Raw genomic sequence first — 25928 nt, forward strand, 5'->3', positions numbered from 1 at the left:
GTGAGTGTAGCCATCATCTACTCTCCAGTTCGAACTACTTGTTAGGCCAGGACTACAAAAGGTCACGTCAATAATTGACTCCGCTCCGTTTCGACTAAAGGTACTCTTGGTACCGACATTAGCCAAGTCGACATCTAAGATGGCCAGTGTTTCTAGCAGGATCTGACCCCGCTGGTTCGTGAAACGGCTTCCCCATTCCACGGCCCAGGCATTAAAGTCGCCCGCTATTACCACCGGCCTTCGCCCTGTTAGCACGGTCGTTAAGCGGTCCAGCATTTGCGTGAATTGCTCGATCGGCCACCGCGGAGGCGCATAACAGCTACAGAAGAAGACCCCGTTTACTTTGGCGACCACGAAGCCCTCATAGGTAGTAGACACCAACTCCTGAGCGGCGTATTTACCCGTCGTCCATATCGCCGCCATTTTTCTGGTCCCATCCGCGACCCAGTTGCCGTTGCCGGCGGGTACTCGGTATGGGTCCGATATGATGGCGATATCCGTCTCCCACTCAGAAACTGCCTGACAAAGCAGTTGCAGAGCCGCATCACAGTGGTTCAGGTTCAGCTGCGTTACCTGCACTGTGATTTGTTGTTCACTGCGGCTTTCTTGAAGGCCGGGCACCTTGGACCACCCATCGGATGTCTGTTGTTCGAGGATTTCCCGGTACAGATCATGCAGATGGGCGGCCTCGTGCAGCTTTGGGCCTTATGACCTTCAGCGCCGCATCGCCTGCACAGTTTGCGCCTGTCGGGGCCTTTGCAGTCCCACGACTTGTGTCCTGGTTCCAGACACCTGAAGCAAACCTCTGGTGGCTCGTGGAATGTCAGGTGACATACACACCAACCCACCTTTATGCTCCCTACTTTAACGGACTTTTTGACGTCCGCCACAGGTAGCTGAACCAAAGCTATCTGTGTCCCTGCTGGCCCTTTCCGTAGCTTAACGGCTGCGGCGGCCACCTGCACATCGCACTGTTGCCGAAGTGCCGTGACGAGCTCTTCCACTTCGGTGATCTCATCAATGTCCTTGACCTTCAGAGTCGCCTCATGTGTCAGAGCCCTCACCTGCACACCCTCACCAAGGACCTCTTCTGCCAGCCTCTTATAGGCGGCGCCCTTGTGCTCCTTCTGGCGCTTTAGCTCCAGGATCATCTCGCCCGTACGAGTACGTCTAATACTGCGTACGTCGGCTCCAAGACCCTCAAGCTTGGCGTCGCTTCGCATCATCTTCAAGATGTCCGAGTACTTGGACTGTTCCGTCTTGATGACGATAGCGTCGCCTTTCTCGCGCTTGGCACCTGCCCTCCTATGCCTTGGCTTGGCGTCCTGCGCTACTACCTGCGGATTCGCCTTCTTCTTCCTCTTCCGCTCTACCTTCGTCCAAGGGGGGTCCTCCCCTTGGATCGCCCTACTCTGTGGCTGTTGTGGGCCCACTAGCGCTCGCAACCCCTTGTTCCCATCGTTCCGGGACGGGCCAGCCTTTTCAGGCCCACCCTTCCCAGCTTTCCGGGAACCCTGGCTGGGGTCCGACCTTCCGGCATTATTACCGACTTTCGGGGTAATGATTCGCCTGGCCTTGCGGGCACCGCCAGACAGCTTTTATTTGACTTCATGATTAATTCCAAATAGGGGAATTCCAAATAGGGGAATTGTATCAGTCGTACACATAGTAGTGGCTGTTACATATGTGCACACGGAAAGTGTACGATGCATATCCCAATCTTAGTCTACTTACCTCTAGTAGCCAAGTTCCTTTGGGATATTCTCCCCACGTATGGGTCGTCATGAAGGGCCATTTCGTAAATCCATCTCTGTGATCGTCATCATTTGCTCTTCTGCTAAGTATCATGGACCTAAATATAAATATAAAGTTTCTGAGCAGGAGAACTCTAAAAAAAATCATATACCGCCAATACCTTGTGCCCATAGGAGATGTTACAAATAACTCCAAATCGCCCCGCCTAGTAGCATTTGCAGTGATAACGGCCTGAACATGCTCTAAATAGCGAACTTCAGTATCAGTTCCTCGGCAGGCATCCGTTTTAATGCGCAATATCACCGAACCAGTAGATGAAATAGGGCTGTAATAAATCAATCATATATTATTATTTTTTTGCAATGACAGCAACATATATTGAACGTACTGAGGATCCATAATAGCACCTGCTTCACAGTGGTACCTAGGTGGCACGGTGCGCCATTTCTTCGCCAGGGAAACTATGGCGCCTGCATCAAGCACCCCAAATCCAAATAAATGATTGAATTCCAATCCAACTCCATTCATAGTCCAGTGGAAACGATTTTTGGCATCAAATAATGAATTACGCTTTGATGTCAATACAGTAAGGTGTTGAATGTCACGCCATGTTAGTGAAGGGCTGGAATAAATAAAAATAAAAAGTTGAACACATCCCTCATTTCAAATGCTTGATGAAACTAATCTTACTTTGCTTCTAGGGCAAGAGCGAAAACTCCGGCAGCTTCGGGAGCTGCCGCACTCGTACCAGAGTGTGTTGTTGTACACTTGCCGTATAAATCGGTGGTCGCCTAGAAACAAAATAAAAAAGTTGAGAGTTGTTCATTTGAAACAATAACCTGGAAGTATGTAGGATTGTATGTAGGTCGTTAAGCCAAACCCGGACAGGTACGCTCAACATGATGTGTCCAGCGTAACATCTTAGAAAAAAATGAAATCTATTATTCGTTATATACATACCACGCCTGTATTAGGATCTTTTGCACCATTGCTAAACGTACTAGCTAAGGTGGAACTGCAACTTTCATCGTAATGGGCATTCTGTCCATCGTTGATAGCGCTGTTAATTGAAATCGTCCACATTGATGCTGCATACCCATCACAATTACAATCGTCTTCCTCGCCACCATCGCCAGAGGCCCACACATAAATATTCCCTAACCCATTACGACCCTCATTAACACCTTGAACAATAGCTCGCATAGTAGCATTCCTAGGCCCATCCACAGTTTTGCCGTCATCCGTTGGTCCCCACGATGCACTGTAGATGTGAATCTTGTGAGGCTCGTGACCCATGGAATTTGCCTCGATAAGATCAGTCATATAAGGTTGATCCAACATGCGAATTCCGGCAATTTTGGAATCATATGCCACGCCTACTCCACAAATCCCATTATCACGTGCAGCGGCCACTTCCCCCGCACAACGCGTTCCATGGCTAAACGAAAAGAAAATGCTCAGTACAACTGCTCTATAATTCATATAAAAAGGTTTACCTGTTAAACCAGTCATCTGTATACCTCGGGTAGGGGTACGGATCATTGCTGCTAAAGTCGTAACTTGCTTCCGCGTTCTAGAATTGAAGATCTTTTGTGAAAAAGCTACGGCATCAAAGTACATTTCACCTTACGTAATTAAATTTTAAATCTGGATGCATATAATCGACACCTGTATAAAAAAAATAAGGTATATTAATCATATTATAAAATTGTACTATATTGCGCATCTATGTAGTAATGCTCAGACGGACAGTTGACATTCTACACTTGTTTTCAAATACAAGCTCTCTTGCTCTCATTACAATAGACATAGGATAAAAAGTAACTTATTAGCATTAAGGCTGAAGAATTCGTCAGTTAGTTATTTGACATTATTATTAAAATGTTTTTTCGTCCAAAATTGATATGTTTGCATTGATAATGTATACTCTGGAGAATGGTGTACCACCTGCAATATATTAATACCGGCTAGCCCCGCGGTTATACCACAGACGAATTTATATCTTCGTTTGTGGTTATACCACAGAGAACAGATATTCAAGCCTATTGAAAATTTTATCGAAAGTTGTGTAAGGATTCAGTTTTTTTTAGCGTTGACAGCACTAGCGTCATCTATACGTCAAGTTGTTACAGTCAGTGGTGAGTGCGCATATCTAGATAAGTTTTATATTCACCACCGACAACAGCGTGGGAACTTTGCGATAGCAGTGTCACCACGATGTTGCCACTTGTGTTACCATTTCAAATGACCGTTAAAATTCACAAATACAAAGAAACTAAAAAAAAATCAAATGACCGTTAAATTCCTTACACTGTTTCGGAACTGGACTTGGATGTCTGTTCTCCGTGGTTATACCCACTCAGGGTCGGCGACGGCTTGCTTCGGGAGGACACACTTACCTTACCAAACTGAACCCACTTCGTCAACAATCACTTTTAGAGAACAAAATTTAGACAAACCCACTGAGAGAGAAATCAAGGTAGTCTAGTAACGAATTCAATGGTACACAATACGAAAGGAATAAGCTCAATCATATTTATTTACAAAATGTACATTCATTAGGGCGAGGGCCCATATAGCCGAGGCGGTAAACGCACGGGAATTCAGCATGACCATGCTGAGGGTGGCGGGTTCGATTCCCGGTCAGTCTAGGATCTTTTCGTAATGGAAATTTCCCTGACTTCCTTGGGCATAGAGTATCTTCGTGCCTGCCACACGATATACACATGCAAAACGGTCATTGGCAGAGGAAGCTCTCAGTTAAAAACTGTGGAAGTGCTCATAGAACACTAAGCTGAGAAGCAGGCTTTGTCCCAGTGAGGACGTTACGCCAAGAAGAGGAGGAGGACATTCATTAGGGGAAGGGTACCGTTGCGGCCGTGCAGTAACTAATTTAGCGATATAGAGAGAGATAGATAGGAGTAGAGTTCTTGGGATTTTACTTGCAGGGTCTTCCGGCACGGGTAAACTGCATGCACTAAAGACACTATATGCAAAGAAACGAAATGTTCCAATTGGAATTCAAAATTTACTGTCAAAGTCATTCCAAACCTGTCAAGCGCGCTTTAAAGGCATTGCTCGACAGCATCATCGGCATGAGGCGGGAATCATCATCACCAGCACTAATCATCAGATTTCGAGTCTTTAGCATATAGTATCTTTAGCATGCACCATTCCTCCTGAGGGCTTCACGTGGTCCTTGTGGCCCATTCCATGGTGGTTCTCTTAGGGCAAGATGGTCAAATGGTGCCGTCGTAGCTGCTGGTCTGGTGGAGATCTTGGGTTCTTTCACACCTGGTGAATTTCCGTGGGGTTCCAGGGTTTAGTTGTCTGTCTCGTCAACATCCCAATGCTCGCAGACGAAAAAGCAACTCATTGGATGTTGATCGCCGGCAAGCTAACGGACCTTACCTTCGCCCTCACCGCAAAGTCGTCCGTTGCCTCACCTTCGTGGCGTGTGGAGCTGCGATGGCGTTACTCGCTCACCACCAGCGTTGGACTCGCCGACTTCCCGGGGCTTCACTAAACGCCTTTTACTAGATGGTCGGGGCTTCTGGTCGACTCCTGAGCAAATCGTGTCCTATCTGTGACGGTCTGTGCGTCCAAAAGTAAAAAAAGTTTGATCAAACTTTTGCACTATTGCAGATTCTCATAGGCCGACCCATATTTCCCTGCAGTAGAAATAGTAGAATCAGTTTTTGATTAACAAATTAATTAGTCCAAAGATTGACCCTCGAGCGATTGCGCTGTTGTATTTTGAACAACACGTTGAAAAAACCTCGTTTTTCATTCTCAGCATTGACGCGGTGCTGGTAGTGATGGCCAACTGCGCGACTAATGAAAGGTTAATCCTTTACCTTTACATTTTTCGTTGTTCAAATGAGCTCCACAAACGCCACTTTTTTCATTTTTTCTCCCGGTTTTCCAACGTCCGGAACAAAAGTATCCGAAAAACGCATCTTCCACCGATTCATATCCTTCCAATTCTTCATTATCAGTATCATCTTCGGCTTCCAGTTCCTCTGCTAAAATTCCGCCACCGATGTGGACTGCACTTCCAATAGGGAGTTCGTATTCCACTGGTATCTCGGGTTCCAGCTCTACCGGGGTTTCTGCTATCGATTAGAGCTCTTCCCATTCAACAGCTCTTTCTTCGAATATTTCTTTTCTGCTGTCTTCTTGTTTCGAAACACATCTAGATTCCTGTTTCCTCGGCGACTGTGCTGCTGGCAAAGCGACGTGTGCCAATGGGCACTCATTGCTTGATCCGGAACACGCAATCGATACAAGCCACTGTGCCGCTCTCCCATTGTACACACTTTACGTTTTCGAACTTCGCAGGCATTCGCATCGAACGCTACGTTAAGACCCTTCTGAGCAAGAACACCCACCGACACAAGACCAGTTGTCAATTTCGGCACATACAACACCTCATTCAGCTCGATGTCTATCGGTTCTCATATATCGGTCATACCGACGATGATTCCGCGCCCGGCTCCAGCCGAACTCTCTTCTCACAATCTGCCAACATCACACTCGTTCCTCCAAACTTCTCAAATATCGTGAAAAACTTCCGGTTTTGCAATATGTGTCGAGAAACGCCACTGTCGATAAATCAGCTTGTTGGATCGGCTTGTCCCACCACCCAGGCTAATGAGTACGCATTAATGTCTTGAACTTACTTGGCCTTTGGTTCTTCCGGTTTCACTGTTGATACGCCGCCAGCTGCATTCTGTGGACAATCTCTCCTCAAATATCCCGGCTGCTTACACAGGTAGAATAATCGCGTTTCCGTTGGCTTACCTTTACAAGTAACAGCGTTGCTTTCACCACATCGACAGCGAAGTTCCACTCGCAGCGCTTTGTTCGATGCAGTACCTTCACCTTTTAATTTCACCGATTTCAAATTCAATTCATTGTGCGGCCGCTGTTCCAGAGCAGTCGCTAGGTAGTCGTACGAGTCCGCAAGCGAGCACAACAACATTGCCACTTGCAACTTCTCCCGAATTGCAAATACTGCTTTATGTCTTTCCCTTTCCCTTGCTCCAGGTGTGTCAGCTTTTTCAACAAGTACACCTCTGAACACTTGTCGTGGTACGTCTTTAAAGAATCCCAGGCCGCTTTCGCCGTAGCGCAACTTCTTACCAACCCAGTCTGATCTTCTCCAATATAGAGCCCGATTGTCGCCCGAGCTTTAGCATGTGCCTTCCTCCACCAGTCTGTCTCCACCCGAATCATCAGCAATTCCATCTTGAACCGCCACGACTGGTAGTTTTAGTTATTCAACTTGTGCACTGTAAAACGCTGTGATTCCGCCATATTGCCGCTTGCAGGAATCATCCAGCCGATCCCAACACCACTCAAGACCACAAACGACCGAAAAACAAACTGTTCCGTAATTTGCCTCGCGTAAATTGATTCTCTATCGCGATGCGCGGATAGCCGGGCCTATAACGTGTCGGACGAACAATCTAATTACGAACGAGGCCAGTTTACTTAGGAATTTACGCAAAAATGAAGACGACCTGGTTGTCAAAAAAAATGTCTCACGAAACCTACTTCAAGCCTATCCATATACGGAAGAACAAAAGATGTTTACAAAGATTTTACAAATTCTTAACACGGGGAATTTGCACACAAATCACTACCACACAGGCATTTGGGATAGACAAAATGATCGGGACAGGCAAAATTTTCCCTCCTCAAAAAATATTCAGATAGCTGTAACTTGTCTAAAAGTGCATCAAATATTCTCAAATTTCTACTGTAAGTGGATCAACTAGTGGACAATAAGAGGACACAATTTGGAAAAGATCGGGCTATTCTGCACGACGTTATAAAGATTCTAGAAAAAGGTATATTTATCCGATAGCCAACTTTGAGCTGTTATATCTCCGGATTAAATGAACCATATGCAATGAAATTTTAACCATTCACGACTTATATAATGAGCTCTGAAAAACGTTTGACTCAACTTGAAATTATTAACAAGTGAAAAAGTTTTAGCGATTTAATTTATTTTATGATTTTTTAGTAAATTGGTCTATTTTTAATATGCATCCCATTACATTTTGAATGAATTGCGGGCTATGTTGTTACTTTCTTTCCAAACATATTTATATTCAAGACAATTAGAGGGAATATAAATTAATTTTGATCAGCATCTTGAATTTTAAAACGATGTTGAAATTTAAGAAAATTTGGTGTTTTATTAGAAAAATGATCTAATCGTTGTAACTTTCTTCCGTGTTAAGAATTTTAAGTTAAGTCAAACGTTTTCAAAGCTCATTATGTAAGTCATAAATGGTCAAAATTTCATTGCATTCGTTTCATTGAATCCGGAGATATAACAGCTCAAAGTTGTCTATCGGATAAATATACCTTTTTCTAGAATCTTTATAACTTCGTGCAGAATAGCCCGTTTTTCCAAATTTTGTCCACTGATACACAACTAGTTGATCCACTTACAGTAAAAATTGAGAATATTTGATTCACTTTTAGAAAAGTTACAGCTATATTTTTTGAGAAGGGAAAATTTTGCCTGTCCCGATCATTTTGTCTATCCCCTGTACATAACTTTTGTCAGGTCAAGGAAGCAACTGCGAGAAGAGGAAAACAAACTTTTACAATAACATTAATTAAAACTTGAAACAATTCAATGACATTGAATAACCTATTTTAGTTTTTACTGGTTGAACTGTGATTTTACTTCGCAGATGAATTCTAAGGGAATTTACAACCATAGAGAATCGCCGTTAAATTTCAAGAGGCGTTTTAATGCGTTCTTGTGAAATTATAGACTTTTTAGTTAATGCTCTTATTACGTTAAACGACCTGTAGACTGATGCTCTGTAAAATAATATATGAAACACGCATTGAAAAGTTTAATGTTGAACTTTTAACCCTTCCGTTACTAACCCCCCCTTACGAGAGTGCGAAAAAATACTCTTTTCGTTATAACTTTTTTGTTTTTCAATATTTTTCGACCAAATTTTGACACAATAAGCGAATATCCTTCTATTTTAAGGATTTGCTAGGGATTGTTGAAATGGCCACCTAGTTCCGGAGTTATTCCGGAATCAAAATGGGTCATTCGATTTGGCCATTTTGGAAAAAGTAAATTTTCGATATGAGAGCCGTTCAGTTTTCAGACCTAAGTGCACTAGAATGATAGAAAAAATTGTCTAGAAGCCCATCCCGGTCACTACGTGCCTTGGAACCCGTTTTACGGATGTTCCGGGGAACCGGTTCCGGGGTCAATTTTTGAATATGTTTCTATACCATCATGCGACACCTCAAACTTCGTGGTTTTTCAAGATGCATCATTCTGTGCTGTTTTGGCGTTGTCTGAAACACTGTTGGCCATTTTGGAACCGGTATTAGGATTTCCCGGGAATCGGTTCCGGTGGTTCCCAATTTTCGAAAATAAACAAACACCATCATGGGACATATCAAACTTCATGATTTTGAAAATTATGGCATTTTATCATAACGATTGGCCACATAGGATACGTTTGACCATTATGGAATCGGTATACAGATTTTCCGGAATCCAGTTGCGGGGCCAAATTTTTAAAATGGTTCAATACCGTCATGCGGCATCTCAAACATCGTCATTTTCCAAATACATCATTCTGGGCTAATATTGCCTTTTCTGAAATACTGTTGGCCATTTTAAAACCGGTATTCGCTTTTCCCGAGAATCGGTTCCGGTGTTTCCGGGGTAAATTTTTCGAAGATGAACAAACGCAATCATGCGACCACGAGCGGAACCATTGCTTGCTATCCATAAATTTATGCTTTTAACCAGTGACTTCCACTGTTGAGTATTCATTCTGAGAATGCATTCAGGAATGCCTTTGGAAGATTCCTCATGGAATTCGGCAACCTCTCCAAAGAATTCCCTCCGGAATTCATCCAGGAGATTCCTCTTGAAGGATGTTCATCCAGTTTATTCAATCCAGCGAAGTTACCAAAAACTCATTCCGAGGATTCCCCTAGGAGTTTCCTCCGAAAAGTGTCACAGGAATTCCTTTTAGGGATTCCTGCAGGAGTTTCTTATGAAGATTTGATTCCGGGGATTCATCCAAGAATTCCTTTTGCTTCCTGAATATTGTAAGGGTTCTTCCATAAATTTATTACAGTGAATTTTCCAAAAACTCGTTTCGGGTGATTTCGCGTAAAATGTTTCCTAACGCTCTTGTACAAGTTACCTCCGCCAACCCCGGAGGTTCCTCCAGAAGTTTCTTCCGAAAATTCAAACAGGTATCACCTAAGGAATATCTCCAAAACTCCACCAAAGATTTCATCAGGAGCTCCTCCGTGAATTCTTCCAAGAATTTCTCCATGAAGTTCCTCCTGAAGTTGTTATGAGTTTATGAGTTGTCATGAGAATTCCTCTCAGACTTCCTTCGGGAAATTTTCCAAGGATTCATCCAGGAATTTCCTCAAAATATTCCGCCAGGAATTCTTTCGGAAATTCCTCCCATAGTTAATTGAGAAATTTCTTCAGGAATTTTCCCAGTAAGTTCCTCCAGAAGTTCCTCTGGCAGTATCACCGAGTATTCCTCAGGAAGTTTCTCCAGAACTTTCTTCAAGAATCCTTCCAGGAGCTCCTCTAGGAATTTCTGTAGAAGTTCCTCCAGGAATTTTGCCAGGAAGTTCCTCTAGAGACTCCTCCGACCGAAAGTTCCTGCAGGAGAATTTCCGGCGGAGTTCCTAGAAGAACTTCCGGAGGAATGCCTGGAGGAATTTCCGGAGGAATTCCTGGAGATATTTCCGGAGGAATTTTCGGAGGAATTCCTGGAGGAATTTCCGGAGGAATTCCTGGAGGAATTTCCGGAGGAATTCCTGGAGGAATTTCCGGAGGAATTCCTGGACGAATTTCCGGAGGTATTCCTGGAGGAATTTCCGGAGGAATTCCTGGAGGAATTTCCGGAGGAATTCCTGGAGGAATTTCCGGAGGAATTCCTGGACGAATTTCCGGAGGAATTCCTGGACGAATTTCCGGAGGAATTCCTGGACGAATTTCCGGAGGAATTCCTGGACGAATTTCCGGAGGAATTCCTGGACGAATTTCCGGAGGAATTCCTGGAGGAATTTCCGGAGGAATTCCTGGAGGAATTTCCGGAGGAATTCCTGGAGGAATTTCCGGAGGAATTCCTGGAGGAATTTCCGGAGGAATTCCTGGAGGAATTTCCGGAGGAATTCCTGGAGGAATTTCCGGAGGAATTCCTGGAGGAATTTCCGGAGGAATTCCTGGAGGAATTTCCGGAGGAATTCCTGGAGGAATTTCCGGAGGAATTCCTGGAGGAATTTCCGGAGGAATTCCTGGAGGAATTTCCGGAGGAATTCCTGGAGGAATTTCCGGAGGAATTCCTGGAGGAATTTCCGGAGGAATTCCTGGAGGAATTTCCGGAGGAATTCCTGGAGGAATTTCCGGAGGAATTCCTGGAGGAATTTCCGGAGGAATTCCTGGAGGAATTTCCGGAGGAATTCCTGGAAGAATTTCCGGAGGAATTCCTGGAGGAATTTCCGGAGGAATTCCTGGAAGAATTTCCGGAGGAATTCCTGGAAGAATTTCCGGAGAAATTCCTGGAAGAATTTCCGGAGGAATTCCTGGAGGAATTTCCGGAGGAATTCCTGGAGGAATTTCCGGAGGAATTCCTGGAGGAATTTCCGGAGCAATTCCTGGAGGAATTTCCGGAGGAATTCCTGGAGGAGTTTCCGGAGGAATTCCTAGAGGAATTTCCGGAGGAATTCCTGGAGGAATTTCCGGAGGAATTCCTGGAGGAATTTGCGGAGGAATTCCTGGAGGAATTTCCGGAGGATTTCCTGGAGGAATTTCCGGAGCAATTCCTGGAGGAATTTCCGGAGCAATTCCTGGAGGAATTTCCGGAGCAATTCCTGGAGGAATTTCCGGAGGAATTCCTGGAGGAGTTTCCGGAGGAATTCCTAGAGGAATTTCCGGAGGAATTCCTGGAGGAATTTCCGGAGGAATTTGCGGAGGAATTCCTGGAGGAATTTGCGGAGGAATTCCTGGAGGAATTTCCGGAGGATTTCCTGGAGGAATTTCCGGAGCAATTCCTGGAGGAATTTCCGGAGCAATTCCTGGAGGAATTTCCGGAGCAATTCCTGGAGGAATTTCCGGAGCAATTCCTGGAGGAATTTGCGGAGGAATTCCTGGAGGAATTTGCGGAGGAATTCCTGGAGGAATTCGCGGAGGAATTCCTGGAGGAATTTCCGGAGGATTTCCTGGAGGAATTTCCGGAGCAATTCCTGGAGGAATTTCCGGAGGAATTCCTGGAGGAATTTCCGGAGGAATTCCTGGAGGAATTTCCGGAGGAATTCCTGGACGAATTTCCGGAGGAATTCCTGGGGGAATTTCCGGAGGAATTCCTGGGGGAATTTCCGGAGGAATTCCTGGAGGAATTTCCGGAGGAATTCCTAGAGGAATTTCCAGAGGAATTCCTGGAGGAATTTCCGGAGGAATTCCTGGAGGAATTTCCGGAGGAATTCCTGGAGGAATTTCCGGAGGAATTCCTGGAGGAATTTCCGGAGGAATTCCTGGAGGAATTTCCGGAGGAATTCCTGGAGGAATTTCCGGAGGAATTCCTGGAGGAATTTCCGGAGGAATTCCTGGAGGAATTTCCGGAGGAATTCCTGGAGGAATTTCCGGAGGAATTCCTGGAGGAATTTCCGGAGGAATTCCTGAAGGAATTTCCGGAGGAATTCCTGGAGGAATTTCCGGAGGAATTCCTGGAGGAATTTCCGGAGGAATTCCTGGAGGAATTTCCGGAGGAATTCCTGGAGGAATTTCCGGAGGAATTCCTGGAGGAATTTCCGGAGGAATTCCTGGTGGAATTTCCGGAGGAATTCCTGGAGGAATTTCCGGAGGAATTCCTGGAGGAATTTCCGGAGGAATTCCTGGAGGAATTTCCGGAGGAATTCCTGGAGGAATTTCCGGAGGAATTCCCGGAGGAATTTCCGGAGGAATTCCTGGAGGAATTTCCGGAGGAATTCCTGGAGGAATTTCCGGAGGAATTCCTGGAGGAATTTCCGGAGGAATTCCTGGAGGAATTTCCGGAGGAATTCCTGGAGGAATTTCCGGAGGAATTCCTGGAGGAATTTCCGGAGGAATTCCTGGAGGAATTTCCGGAGGAATTCCTGGAGGAATTTCCGGAGGAATTCCTGGAGGAATTTCCGGAGGAATTCCTGGAGGAATTTCCGGAGGAATTCCTGGAGGAATTTCCGGAGGAATTCCTGGAGGAATTTCCGGAGGAATTCCTGGAGGAATTTCCGGAGGAATTCCTGGAGGAATTTCCGGAGGAATTCCTGGAGGAATTTCCGGAGGAATTCCTGGAGGAATTTCCGGAGGAATTCCTGGAGGAATTTCCGGAGGAATTCCTGGAGGAATTTCCGGAGGAATTCCTGGAGGAATTTCCGGAGGAATTCCTGGAGGAATTTCCGGAGGAATTCCTGGAGGAATTTCCGGAGGAATTCCTGGAGGAATTTCCGGAGCAATTCCTGGAGGAATTTCCGGAGGAATTCCTGGAGGAATTTCCGGAGGAATTCCTGGAGGAATTTCCGGAGGAATTCCTGGAGGAATTTCCGGAGGAGTTCCTAGAGGAATTTCCGGAGGAATTCCTGGAGGAATTTCCGGAGGAATTCCTGGAGGAATTTCCGGAGGAATTCCTGGAGGAATTTCCGGAGGAATTCCTGGAGGAATTTCCGGAGGAATTCCTGGAGGAATTTCCGGAGGAATTCCTGGAGGAATTTCCGGAGGAATTCCTGGAGGAATTTCCGGAGGAATTCCTGGAGGAATTTCCGGAGGAATTTCCGGAGGAATGCCTGGAGGAATTTCCCAAGGCATTCCTGGAGGAATTTCCGGAGGCATTCCCGGAGGAATTCCTGGAGGAATTTCCGGAGGAATTCCTGGAGGAATTTCCGGAGGAATTCCTGGAGGAATTTCCGGAGGAATTCCTGGAGGAATTTCCGGAGCAATTTCCGGAGGAATTCCTGGAGGAATTTCCGGAGGAATTCTTGGAGGAATTTCCGGAGGAATTCCTGGAGGAATTTTCGTAGGGATTCCTGGAGAAATTTCCGTAGAAATTCCTGGAGGAATGCCTAGAGAAATTTCCGGAGGAATTCCTAGATGAATTTCTGGAGGAATTTCTGTAGGAATTCCTGGTGAAATTCGTGGAGGAATTTCCGGAGGAATTCCTGGAGGAATTTCCAGAGGAATTCCTGAAAGAACTTCCGTAGAAATTCCTGGTGTTCATCTTCGAAAAATTGACCCCGGAACCACCGGAACCGATTCCCGGGAAATCCGAATACCGGTTCTAAAATGGCCAACAGTATTTCAGATAACACAATATTAGCCCAGAACGATGTATTTTGAAAATCACGATGTTTGAGATGCCGCATGACGGTATTGAACCATATTCAAAACTTGGCCCCGGAACTGGATTCCGGAAAATCTGTATACCGATTCCATAATGGCCAAATGTATCCTAAGTGGCCAATCATTATGATAAAATGCCATAATTTTCAAAATCATGAAGTTTAATATGTCGCATGATGGTGTTCGTTTATTTTCGAAAAATGGGAACCACCGGAACCGATTTCCGGGAAATCCGAATACCGGTTCCAAAATGGCCAACAGTGTTTCAGACAACGCCAAAACAGCACAGAATGATGCATCTTGAAAAACCACGAAGTTTGAGGTGTCGCATGATGGTGTTGAATCATATTCAAAAATTGATCCCGGAACCGGTTCCCCGGAACATCCGTAAAACGGGTTCCAAGGCACGTAGTGACCGGGATGGGCTTCTATTCAATTTTTTCTATCATTCTAGTGCACTTAGGTCTGAAAACTGAACGGCTCTCATATCGAAAATTTACTTTTTCCAAAATGGCCAAATCGAATGACCCATTTTGATTCCGGAATAACTCCGGAACCAGGTGGCCATTCCAACAATCCCTAGCAAATCCTTAAAATAAAAGGATATCCGCTTATTGTGTCAAAATTTGGTCGAAAAATATTGAAAAACGAAAAAGTTATAACGAAAAGAGTATTTTTTTTGCACTCTCGTTAGGGGGGGTTGGTAACGGAAGGGTTAAACTAGAATTTTCCATAATTTTTATAACGAAAACTTTTTATCTCGACAAACTCGAGCACCCCTCCGACTTAGAGTCCCTACACGCTAACCTGAAACTACCCATCGCCTGGGTCGATTCTACCCGGATTTTCATGTTGTTAGCAGTTGTCAAAATCCGGGTAACCCGAAAACCCAGATTGGTTTAATCTGGGTAAAGATCTGGGTAATCGGCACTTTGTCACTTTTCGGCTTGAGAATATGGCAGCGGTCAGGCAAACGCTGGCAATTATGAATGTTTCCACGAAAAATATGAGGATGAGTGTACACGCTAACCCTCAGTTACCCAGATTGATGTCAAAGCGACCCAGATTGAGCAAAACTGCAGTTACTCTAATCTGAGTAAAGGCACCTTTACTCAAATCTGGGTTACCGATGTTGGTGACAAAATCTGGGTAACCGGTACCCAGCTCCTCCTGGACCTTGATTTTGTTAATTTATTTCCAATTTAGACTTTTGATAAAAAGCTCCCAACTCCCATGTGCTCTTCACTTACCTGATGCAGGAAAACAGTTCCCTGGAAGAATTTCACTGTTTTCCCGTCATTTATCCTCATATTTTTCGTGGAAACATTCATAATTGCCAGCGTTTGCCTGACCGCTGCCATATTCTCAAGCCGAAAAGTGACAAAGTGCCGATTACCCAGATCTTTACCCAGATTAAACCAATCTGGGTTTTCGGGTTACCCGGATTTTGACAACTGCTAACAACATGAAAATCCGGGTAGAATCGACCCAGGCGATGGGTAGTTTCAGGTTAGCGTGTATATTAATCCCTATAATAATTAGAGTCTGGCGGACTGTCACTTTCGACCGGAGCCAATCGAGCATGACGTCATAGTGTCCTCACCGATAAATGCTAAACCGTGACGTCATGCTCGATTGGCTCCGATCGAAAGTGACAGTCCGCCAGACTCGTACTCAGTGGGGTGACACGGCTGTCAAACTCGGTACATCGCCGCTCCACCCAACATCATTTTTGGTACGGCGCGTTTTGGTACCCACTTTCTGGTCGGTTTACCCTAACTTGCTCCTGATTTTCGGGTGTGTGGCTCGTGTGTTGCTAGTGCTTATTTCATAAATTACACATTTCAAACGAAATCGTTGTTTTTGATGATTGTTTCTCTTTCCTTATCACTTTGCACGATATTATATGTAGCAGCGAAGCAGTGTCGATGTTTCCAGCGCATTTTTTCCATGAATTAAGCAATCAAAACAAAAATATTGGACGCCATGTTGAATTGAATGCTGGGTAGATGATTCTGGCCCTTCGTCATCCCCCTGCTCGTACTAGACTGACTCTACTCCGACTATGCTCCTTCATCCTTGCCACCATCAGCTGGCAGCATCGGCAGCATGAGCAGCATAAAAGAAATGTCAGATTGGATCAAAACAAACCACACCAACCGAGAGAGAGAATCTCACGCACGTGTTGCTCCTACGTTAAATATGTCAAAGCGATGTGTCAGTTTGGTTGCTGTCTCACTCTGCAAACGAACGACGATTCCAACGGCGATTCGAACGGCGATTCCAAAAACGACGGTTCTGATTCGTCGTGTTCAGTTAGCAAATCCACGTACAATATAACCTGCCCATCAAAAACGATATCAGTTTGTGGCAAAACTGTACCCGTTTAACAAAAATTATTGCCTTGGTCTTGATGGGATTGTTGGAGTGGAGTAGTGGCAGCCCCCTGGTAATATATGGAATAATTGAGTAGTGACAACCCCCTGTAAGAGGTCAGCATAACTGTCAAATGAAGTAGCCGTATAAGTGTATTTGTGTGATTGACCAGATGAGCGACGAAGCATATATGCTGATGAATATGTATGTTTGTTATTGTTTTTAGTCCGTACTATGTCTCCCTTGTAAATAGATGTCCGTTGAAACGCAGCAGTTGTACCACAGAAAACAGACATCCAGGCTAGAACAAATTTCATTCGGAAAGTTGTGTAAGGATTTGATTCTTTACTTGAGTAAGGTTGCAAACCTGCCCGTGTAGTTGCCGGCTTAGAATAGCACTACGGACCCCCTGTTCCGGGGGTAAAAGTCCACCAAACAGGGAACCCCAATCCAAGGTGTCAGGCGACCCGTGCTGAGGGATGAATGGTTGAGGGGGCTTAAAACATGCTCGATCTTTAACGGAGCCCGTAACGTGGGTAGATCTCCCTTTTGGGTTGCGTTACGGAGTAAGATCTACCAAACTAAACCCTGGTGACATCCAGCTTGTTAAGCTAGGGTAATGCGTTTTGGTAATAAGGATTCATGGTACAAAGCCCTTGTTACTAGTGACAGTTTCTAAAATTGCATTTATTTTGCCTTACGAATAGTTAAAGTCTCGGTTTGTCCTCGCCGAGACTACACTTGATGTAAGGAAAACAAACATGCTTTGCGTATCTAAGTGCGTAATAACCTACTAAGGACTGATAAGTACTGATGATACAAGGACTCACGTGAATTTTTATTACCGAACGCATTCTCTAATTTGACAGCGTTTTGCAACTAGTCTAAAGCCCCGGGTTTTTCAATGTTGTCCTGGGACTAAACTAGAAGGAAGACACGGATGAAGCCAGAGTTCCGATGCATGGACAAATATCAGTTCTACCGTTTTGTTTTTCTCAGAAATAGAATCGACTATGTGAGATTAAGGGCGCACTTTCACTGGGATTTATTTCCCTGTGAAAACGGTACTTTTTCATCACATTCGATTTCTCGAACCTCTGAGGTAACAAAACAAGATCTGTACGGAAATCGATGCTCCATTGCCTCTCAATGACAATGGAGTAGTACGACATGCACTAAATACTAAGGATACGGGTATTGCCACAAAAGATCTAAATACTGGTCGCAGTGGCTCATCCGAACAGAAAAAAAAAGGTTGCAAACCAATACACGATGACAACACTAACGCCACCAAACACCATATTGCCACAGTCAGTGGTGAATTGAAACATTTCAAGTGGTGAATAAAATTAGTATGGGAAATTAACCGATTGCAGCATCACGCTATTGCCACTTGTGTTGCCGATTTCGAATGGCCGTTAAATTCCTTACACAGTTTCGGAACTAAACTTGGATGTCTGTTCTCTGTGGTTGTACATATTTTCTTCCGTATCACGCAATCTCGGGACGGGTAGCCGGTAGAAACTCGGTTCCGCGAAAGTGTCCACTGTGCTTGCTGGGATTACAACAGGGATTGGGATGCAGAGAATTCGATTTTGTCCATTGTGTTACAGAGTCGAGATCGTCATTGATGATGCCCACAAGCCGATCGATTTCTGCAATGGGGCCAGAGAGCTGTTAACGTAAAGGCTGAAAAGGAGCGCAAGCATGAGCCTTAAAGCGTGCCGTTGTCAACTTGGTGCATCGAAGACGTTTTGGTTCCAGCACGTACAGCTTGTCGTTGCCGTTGCCCGAAAAACGATGATAAAAGGGCACAAGCATTACGGGAGAATAAAAATTCTTGGTTCAGTTTAGTGTCGACTTCTCTGACATCGGTGTGGCGGAAATCAAACTGGACTGCTCCCACCAGGGTGCGAGGCCGCCATTTTTAAGAATCCACCATCTTGTATGTAAACATTTGTGTATCCACAAAGGATTCTATGAGCCATTTTACAAGACGTTTCGGATAAGCTGATCGCTCATTTCATGAATGAAAATTTGACAGGAGGTTGCGCCCAAGCCCGTGAGTGTTAAAATCAATATCAACACTGTTGTCGTTTCGTAAAATAGACTATTGTGGATACACGATTGATGTTGGCTCCTGTCAGATGCATTAGGTGGGGTTAGGGTTGCCACATACGTCACTGCTCCATGATCGATCTCTGTCCGGTGGATTGGTACACTCGGTGGTCTGTTCTGCTGCGCTATTTGCAGTTGTCGATGCCCTTCAGTGAAAAATCGGTTGAGCTCGTCTAGGTCCGCTTCTTCTGGGATGCGACCCGCCTTCGATGAGTTATGGATACCTTCTCATCGGAGATTGCACCATAATTTCTTCGCCGGCAATTGACGATCAAAATTAAGATCCGCGTAACGCTTTTTAGCAGAGAAAATGTTCGTATAAAGCCATCCATGGCGACTTTTCGCGATGGGGGTGACAGCGAAAAGCGTAAACACAGTGTGAGTACAACTAAACAAAGTTTCGTCAAGTGTCGTTGATGCTTAACAAATTGGAAAATTGCAAAAATTTGTGTTCAACTGTCACCCCGATCGTCGGATGTCAAAAATACATGGTAAACAAACAAAATCAGCTGAGCGCATCTGTCTCATGGATTGCCTTATTGGCAAGGTCACGTTTACACTCAGAAATAATGATATTCATGAAATGACTATTTTGTATTCATCTAATAGCTAAATCTAATTTATGCATGGAGATTTCTAGAAAATAGACCGTCAATGCATATATTATATAAATCAAAATGCGTAAATTAATTTAAGTTTGAGAATGAATGATTTTCAGACCTGCATGTTTCCGCACTTACAAGAAAAACAGCAGTTATTGTTTTCATTATATTTTATCTAGTTAGCGTATTTGTTCTACTGGATCAAGCACATAATCGATACAGTTCTCTCAGATATGGGGGAGTTGCTTTCGGCAAATTTGCATGGTAAGTCCCTTCATTTTACGTGAACACGAAGGTTGGTTCATCAAAAACACTTTCCTATATTTACTCTCACAGCTTTTGCAATAATTCGAGCACCATCAGAGATAATCCGTTGGCACGTTCCTGTTGTTGAGTAAAGCTGGTGATGCGTTTAAACTTAACTCCCGGCAATACGCACCTATACAGCCCAGCAAGTTCTGATAAGTGAGGAGGATCTTGGTAGGACCATCAATCGGGATAACTCCGGGATTCAGACTCTAGTTTAATTTAAAAACACTTCACTAATACTTTACTTTTGCAAAAGAAAATAAAAAATGAATAACTCTTTTAAAGAAAAACTAGAAAGGACGAGCAAATTCCTTTTAATTCTACTACTGTGCTTATCTTCGGACAGATAGGCCTATTTCGTCTGTGACTTACAGACTTCTTCAGTGTCAAGTGCTCGACTGTCGACAGTCGAGCACTTGACACTGAAGAAGTCTGTAAGTCACAGACGAAATAGGCCTATCTGTCCGAAGATAAGCACAGTAGTAGAATTAAAAGGAATTTGCTCGTCCTTTCTAGTTTTTCTTTAAAAGAGTTATTCATTTTTTATTTTCTTTTGCAAAAGTAAAGTATTAGTGAAGTGTTTTTAAATTAAACTAGAGTCTGAAGTAACAAGTTCTACTAAAAGCTCTAAAGTAATAGTAAAGTCCGGGATTCAACTAACCATTAACGAGAAGTATATCAACTTTTCACAAATATATAGATTCATTTTGTAATTTATCAACAAAATAAATTTATTTTTAAGCTTGAAACACATTATGATTGAATCATTATGCTTTTAAAATAATTCCTTTATTATATTGATATGAAGGAAGCTAGATTGTAGGCTAAATTTTACTAAAATTTATACGCAAAATGCATAAAAATTGAAAAAATCATATGGGATAACTTTTTCAAAAATTACTAAAAAGTATGCATTCTGCGAACTTAATGATATATAGTTTTGCTGAACTATTTTATATTTAGTCAGATAATGCATGAACCCAGTCGAACCGCAATTTTGCAAAGAAAATATTCATTAATGACTGTATTTATTTCTGAGTGTACGAACATAGTCTTGCCACTGAACATCTCCTCTTCTTCTATTTCGATTACGCGAGTACAGCTTGAAGGCCAAATCTCTTAGCACAATACAGCGTTTAATTTCCTCAGTTCGTTCAAGGAGTTCGTGCGTCGCGTATTTGGATGGTTCTTTCTGGAGCGTGTGTTTGAAGCAATGTTTGCAGTTTGGTTAGTTACCAGAGCGGTCTTTGATGCATAAAATAAAAAAAAAATATCAATAACATTTTCAGTTTGCATACATACATACATTTATTTGTTCAACATCATTAAGACAAGACATAATCAACAATAGTACGCCACAATACTCGGTTTGTGGCTGCCGCTCTCCATCCTCGGTCGCGCCCAATGCTCGCCAAGTCACGCTCCACCTGGTCCGCCCATCGTGCTCTCTGCGCTCCACGCCTTCTTGTGGCAACCGGATCAGTTGCAAACACCAGCTTTGCAGGGTTGTTGTCCGGCATTCTTGCAACATGCCCTGCCCACCGTATCCTTCCGGCTTTCGCCACCTTCTGGATGCTGGGTTCGCCGTAAAGTGCGGCGAGCTCGTGGTTCATCCTTCTCCGTCACACACCGTTCTCTTGCACACCGCCGAAGATCGTTCTTAGCACGCGTCGCTCGAAAACTCCGAGTGCTTGTAGGTCCTCCTCGAGCATGGTCCATGTCTCGTGCCCGTAGAGGATCACCGGTCTTATTCGCGTTGTGTACATGATGCATTTGGTGCGTGGGTGAATCTTTTTCGACCGCAGTTTCTTCTGGAGCCCGTAGTAGGCCCGACTTCCGCTGATGATGCGTCTCCAAATTTCACGGCTCACGTTGTTGTCAGCCGTCAGTAAGGATCCGAGGTAGACGAATTCCTACACCTCCTCGAAAGTATCCCCGTCTATCGAAACATTACTACCCAGACGGATCCGGTCGTGTTCAGTTCCGCCTACCAGCATGTACTTTGTTTTTGAGGCATTCACCACCAGTCTGACCTTTGCTGCTTCGCGTTACAGGCGGGTGTACAGCTCTGCCACCTTTCCAAATGTTCTAGCGATAATGTCCATGTCGTCCGCAAAGCACACAAATTGACCGGGTTTTGTGAAAATCGTTCCCCGGCTGTTGAGCCCGGCTCGTCGCATCACACCTTCCAGAGCGATGTTGAAGAGTAGGCATGAGAGTCCGTCACCTTGTCGCAGTCCCCGGCGAGATTCGAATGAACTGGATAGTTCACCCGAAACCCTTACGCAGTTTTGCACACCGTCCATCGTTGCTTTAATCAGTCTAGTCAGCTTCCCAGGAAAGCCGTTTTCGTCCATGATTCTCCATAGCTCTGCGCGGTCGATACTGTCGTATGCCGCTTTGAAGTCGATGAACGTTGGGACCTGGTATTCACGGCATTTCTGGAGGATTTGCCGTACGGTAAAGATCTGGTCCGTTGTCGACCGGTCGTCGATGAAGCCAACCTGATAACTTCCCACGAACTCATTCGTTTCAGGTGACAGACGACGGAAGATGATCTGGGATATCACTTTGTAGGCAGCATTCAAAATAGTGATCGCCCTGAAGTTCTCACATTCCAAATGATCGCCTTTCTTGTGAATGGGGCAGATTACCCCTTCCTTCTACTCCTCTGGTAGCTGTTCGGTTTCCCAGATCCTGACTATCAGCCGATGCAGACAGGTGACCAACTTTTCTGGGCCCATCTTGATGAGTTCAGCTGCGATACCATCCTTACCAACTGCTTTGTTGGTTTTGAGCTGGTGAATGGCATCCTTAACTTCCCTCAGCGTGGGAGTTGGTTTATTTCCGTCCTCCGCTGCACTGGCATCGTCGTTTCTTCCGTTGCCGTGGGCTCCCGTGCCTACGTTCTTTACGCCGTTCAGGTGCTGATCGAAGTGCTGCTTCCACCTTTCGATCACCTCACGTCCGTCCGTCAAGAGGCCTCCGTCTTTATCCCTGCATATTTCGGCTCGTGGCACGAAGCCGCTGCGGGATGCGTTGAGCTTCTGATAGAACTTACGTGTTTCTTGGGAACGGCACAGCAGTTCCATTTCTTCACACTCCGCTTCTTCCAGGCGGCGCTTTTTCTCCCGAAAGAGGCGGGTCTGCTGTTTCCGCTTCTGTTTGTAACGTTCCACGTTCTGTCGAGTCCCTTGCTGCAACATTACCGCCCTCACTGCGTTCTTCTCCTCCAAAACCGTTCCAATTCCGTTCCACGTACCCGATGGTGCTCTCTGCTGCGTCGATGGTGCTCATGGCTGCTTTCACTGTACTCCAGCAGTCCTCTAGAGGGGCCTCATCGAGCTCGCCCTCGTCTGGCAACGCGGCTTCGAGATTCTGCGCGTATGCTGAGGCGACATCCGATTGCTTCAGTCGCTCTAGGTTGTACCGCAAGCAAGGGCCCATATAGCCGAGGCGGTAAACGCACGGGTGTTCAGCATGACCATGCTGAGGGTGACGGGTTCGATTCCCGGTCGGTCCAGGATCTTTTCGTAAAGGAAATTTCCTTGACTTCCTTGGGCATAGAGTATCTTCGTGCCTGCCACACGATATACACATGCAAAATGGTCATTGGCAGAGGAAGCTCTCAGTTAATAACTGTGGAAGTGCTCATAGAACACTAAGCTGAGAAGCAGGCTTTGTCCCAGTGAGGACGTTACGCCAAGAAGAGGAGAGGAGGAGGTTGTACCGTGGCGGTCGCCGGTACCGTACATTGTTGATGACGGAGAGTTTTGGGCGCAGTTTGACCATCACCAGATAGTGGTCGGAGTCGATGTTGGCGCCACGATAGGTCCTGACGTCGATAATGTCGGAGAAGTGCCGTCCGTCAATCAGAACGTGGTCGATTTGAGATTCCGTCTGCTGTGGTGATCTCCAGGTGTAACGATAAGGGAGGCTGTGTTGGAAAAAGGTGCTACGTATGGCCGTATTTTTGGAGGCGGCGAAATCAATGAGTCGTAGGCCGTTTTCGTTCGTCTGCTGGTGGGCGCTGAACTTACCAATCGTCGGTCTGAATTCCTCCTCCAGGCCTACCTGAGCGTTCAAATCTCCTATGATGATCTTGACGTCGTGGCTTGAACAGCGATCGTACTCGCGTTCGAGCTGCGCGTAAAATGCGTCCTTGTCATCATCAGTACTTCCGGAGTGTGGGCTGAGCACGTTTATTATGCTGAATTTGAAGAATCGGCCCTTGATCCTCAACCTGCACATTCTTTCGTCCATCGGCCACCAACCGATCACGCGCCTCTGCATATCACCCATCACTATGAAAGCTGTTCCCAGCTCGCGTGTGTTGCCGCAGCTCTGGTAGATGGTATGATTACCTCTAAACGTTCGCACCATGGATCCTGTCCAACACACCTCCTGCAGCGCTACGATGCCGAACCAGTGGTCCTTCAGTAGGTCGGCGAGTATGCGGGTATGAAGTTGAGAGATCGGCAGTTCCACGTACCGAGTTTCCAATCGCAAGTCCTTTTTGTTCGCTGGGGTCGTTGCCGTTGGTCTCGGTTCGTATTATTCTGTTGCTGATTTTCCGCTACAATGGTTTTTTACGGCTAGCTCGTAGGGCCTGACACCAACCCCCTACTTTCCGAAGGACCATAGTGCACAGTTGAGCTTAGAGTCCTTCCCTGGCACTCGGACGTAGATCAGCCGCCCCTAACATGGGGATCAGACGCTGTTGTGAACCGCTTCTTCTGGAGAACAGACGCTCAGGTTTGCCGAAGCCCACCCCCCCCCCCTTCCTTCCCTGTCAGCCTACGACCAAAGTTCCCACCGGGGTTGTTTACCCGATCTTCCCTAAGGTTGCTCATAGTTTCCGGCCGGTACCGCGTGGAGGTAGGGATAGGAGTTGCTGGGCAGAGGCTAGTGGATCACAATGGGATCTGAATTGCGCAGCATTCCCAGCCTTTACCGTGCCTTTGCAGTTTTTGGCAAAACACGGAATTTGGAACACAAAAGTAATGCTGTTTTATTGCGCATTTAGTCCACCACTGGACTATCGCGCCCAGTTCTCAAGAGTGCGAAAACCTTAATAAAAGTGCGCGATTGCATCAAATCAACTCGGTTTCTTAGAGCACTTATTCAGCATAGATCAAAGAAATATGTAGTGCGCTGAAGATACCAATTCGATGTCATGCGATCGCGCACTTAAAAAAAAAAAAAGACGCGGACACCGTCTTCAGCCAAAGGCTGCACAGACTGAATGAAACTTAACACTAGACAAGGGACACACGGAGCATGCACCAGTGGATACGGAGAAGAAACTATTCTCACGAAAAGTTTCATCGTCCGGAGCGGGAATCGAACCCTCACCCCTCAGCCTGATGCGATTAGAAGCTTGGTGACCCTAACCGCACGGCTACGAGGCTCCACCATACATACATACAGATTTTCGAACTTATGAAGACTGAGTGCGCAGCCCAGTGGTGAATTAAATGCACAATATCGTGCATTGTTTAAAAAAGAAATACACGGACACGTGCAATGCTTCCAGTGAGCTATTTCGCTCTTTGAAGTAAACACGACACTAGACAAAGGACTAGCATGCAACGCCCAGTGGCACAGTTGAAAACTTTTCCTGACAGCTGCGGCGGGAATCGAACCCGAGCTCCTTAGCACGATGCGACTAAGAGCTTGGTGACACTAACCGCACGACCACGAAGCCGCACAACTGTGCACTAGGCCACCCCTATTTTTGGCCCCGTTGGGGGGCACTTAGCCTTGAGATACAGACTTCAAATTTTGGCTCGATTAATTTTTAGATAAAACGATCGTTTTACAATATAGAACTTTTAACATTGTCAAGTTTTGCAAGAATACGGAGGGCCTACTGTGCACTCAAATTGTGTTATTATTTTTATTTATTTATTCATCTCATTAGAGATAATATTTGTTTTTTTTTTTTCTTCCCTGTTGGGGAAATTAAGCCACTGCGTCCAATAGGCTGAACTATTGTGGCATGTCCCGTTTTGATATTCGCATCTAGCCAGCTAATTACCATGTGTCAAGTAATCAGCTACTGCCACGACGCGTCGTCTCCCAGTCAGGTGCAATGGAATTGATAAACTCCAAGACCTTCCCAGGTTTTGCAGACCAGATCTCACTGGGTTGCAAGCAACCACTATTTAGAAATCTTTGCCTGCGCGTGTATAAAGCACCACAACTGCAAAGCAGATGTTCCGAGGTTTCACGTTCCGTATTACAGAAACGACAGATATCACTCTGAATATGGCCAATATTTTTCAAGTGATACCTGCTCGGGCAGTGTCCAGTTACTAGGCCAGTGTATGTACATAGAGCTCTCTTGTTGAGCTCTAAGAGCT

The 25928-nt window shown here is 45.2% G+C and overlaps 1 protein-coding gene across 5 annotated transcripts in view; it reads right to left on the bottom strand.

Moving 5' to 3' along the window:
* The window catches only part of LOC134287602 (neuroendocrine convertase 2), a 100007-nt gene that overhangs the window by 41524 nt on the left and 32555 nt on the right, over window positions 1-25928 (bottom strand). For all 5 annotated transcript variants that reach the window (XM_062849842.1, XM_062849709.1, XM_062849925.1 and 2 more), the window contains 7 exons: window positions 3386-3423; window positions 3252-3328; window positions 2716-3193; window positions 2446-2546; window positions 2144-2377; window positions 1916-2080; window positions 1735-1852 (listed from right to left, as the gene is read on the bottom strand). In XM_062849842.1, the coding sequence (XP_062705826.1) occupies window positions 1735-1852; window positions 1916-2080; window positions 2144-2377; window positions 2446-2546; window positions 2716-3193; window positions 3252-3328; window positions 3386-3423 (1211 nt within the window). The remainder of the gene's footprint in view (window positions 1-1734; window positions 1853-1915; window positions 2081-2143; window positions 2378-2445; window positions 2547-2715; window positions 3194-3251; window positions 3329-3385; window positions 3424-25928) is intronic.

Source organism: Aedes albopictus, chromosome 1 (genome assembly GCF_035046485.1).
Source record: "Aedes albopictus strain Foshan chromosome 1, AalbF5, whole genome shotgun sequence".
Taxonomy (NCBI): Eukaryota; Metazoa; Arthropoda; class Insecta; order Diptera; family Culicidae; genus Aedes; species Aedes albopictus.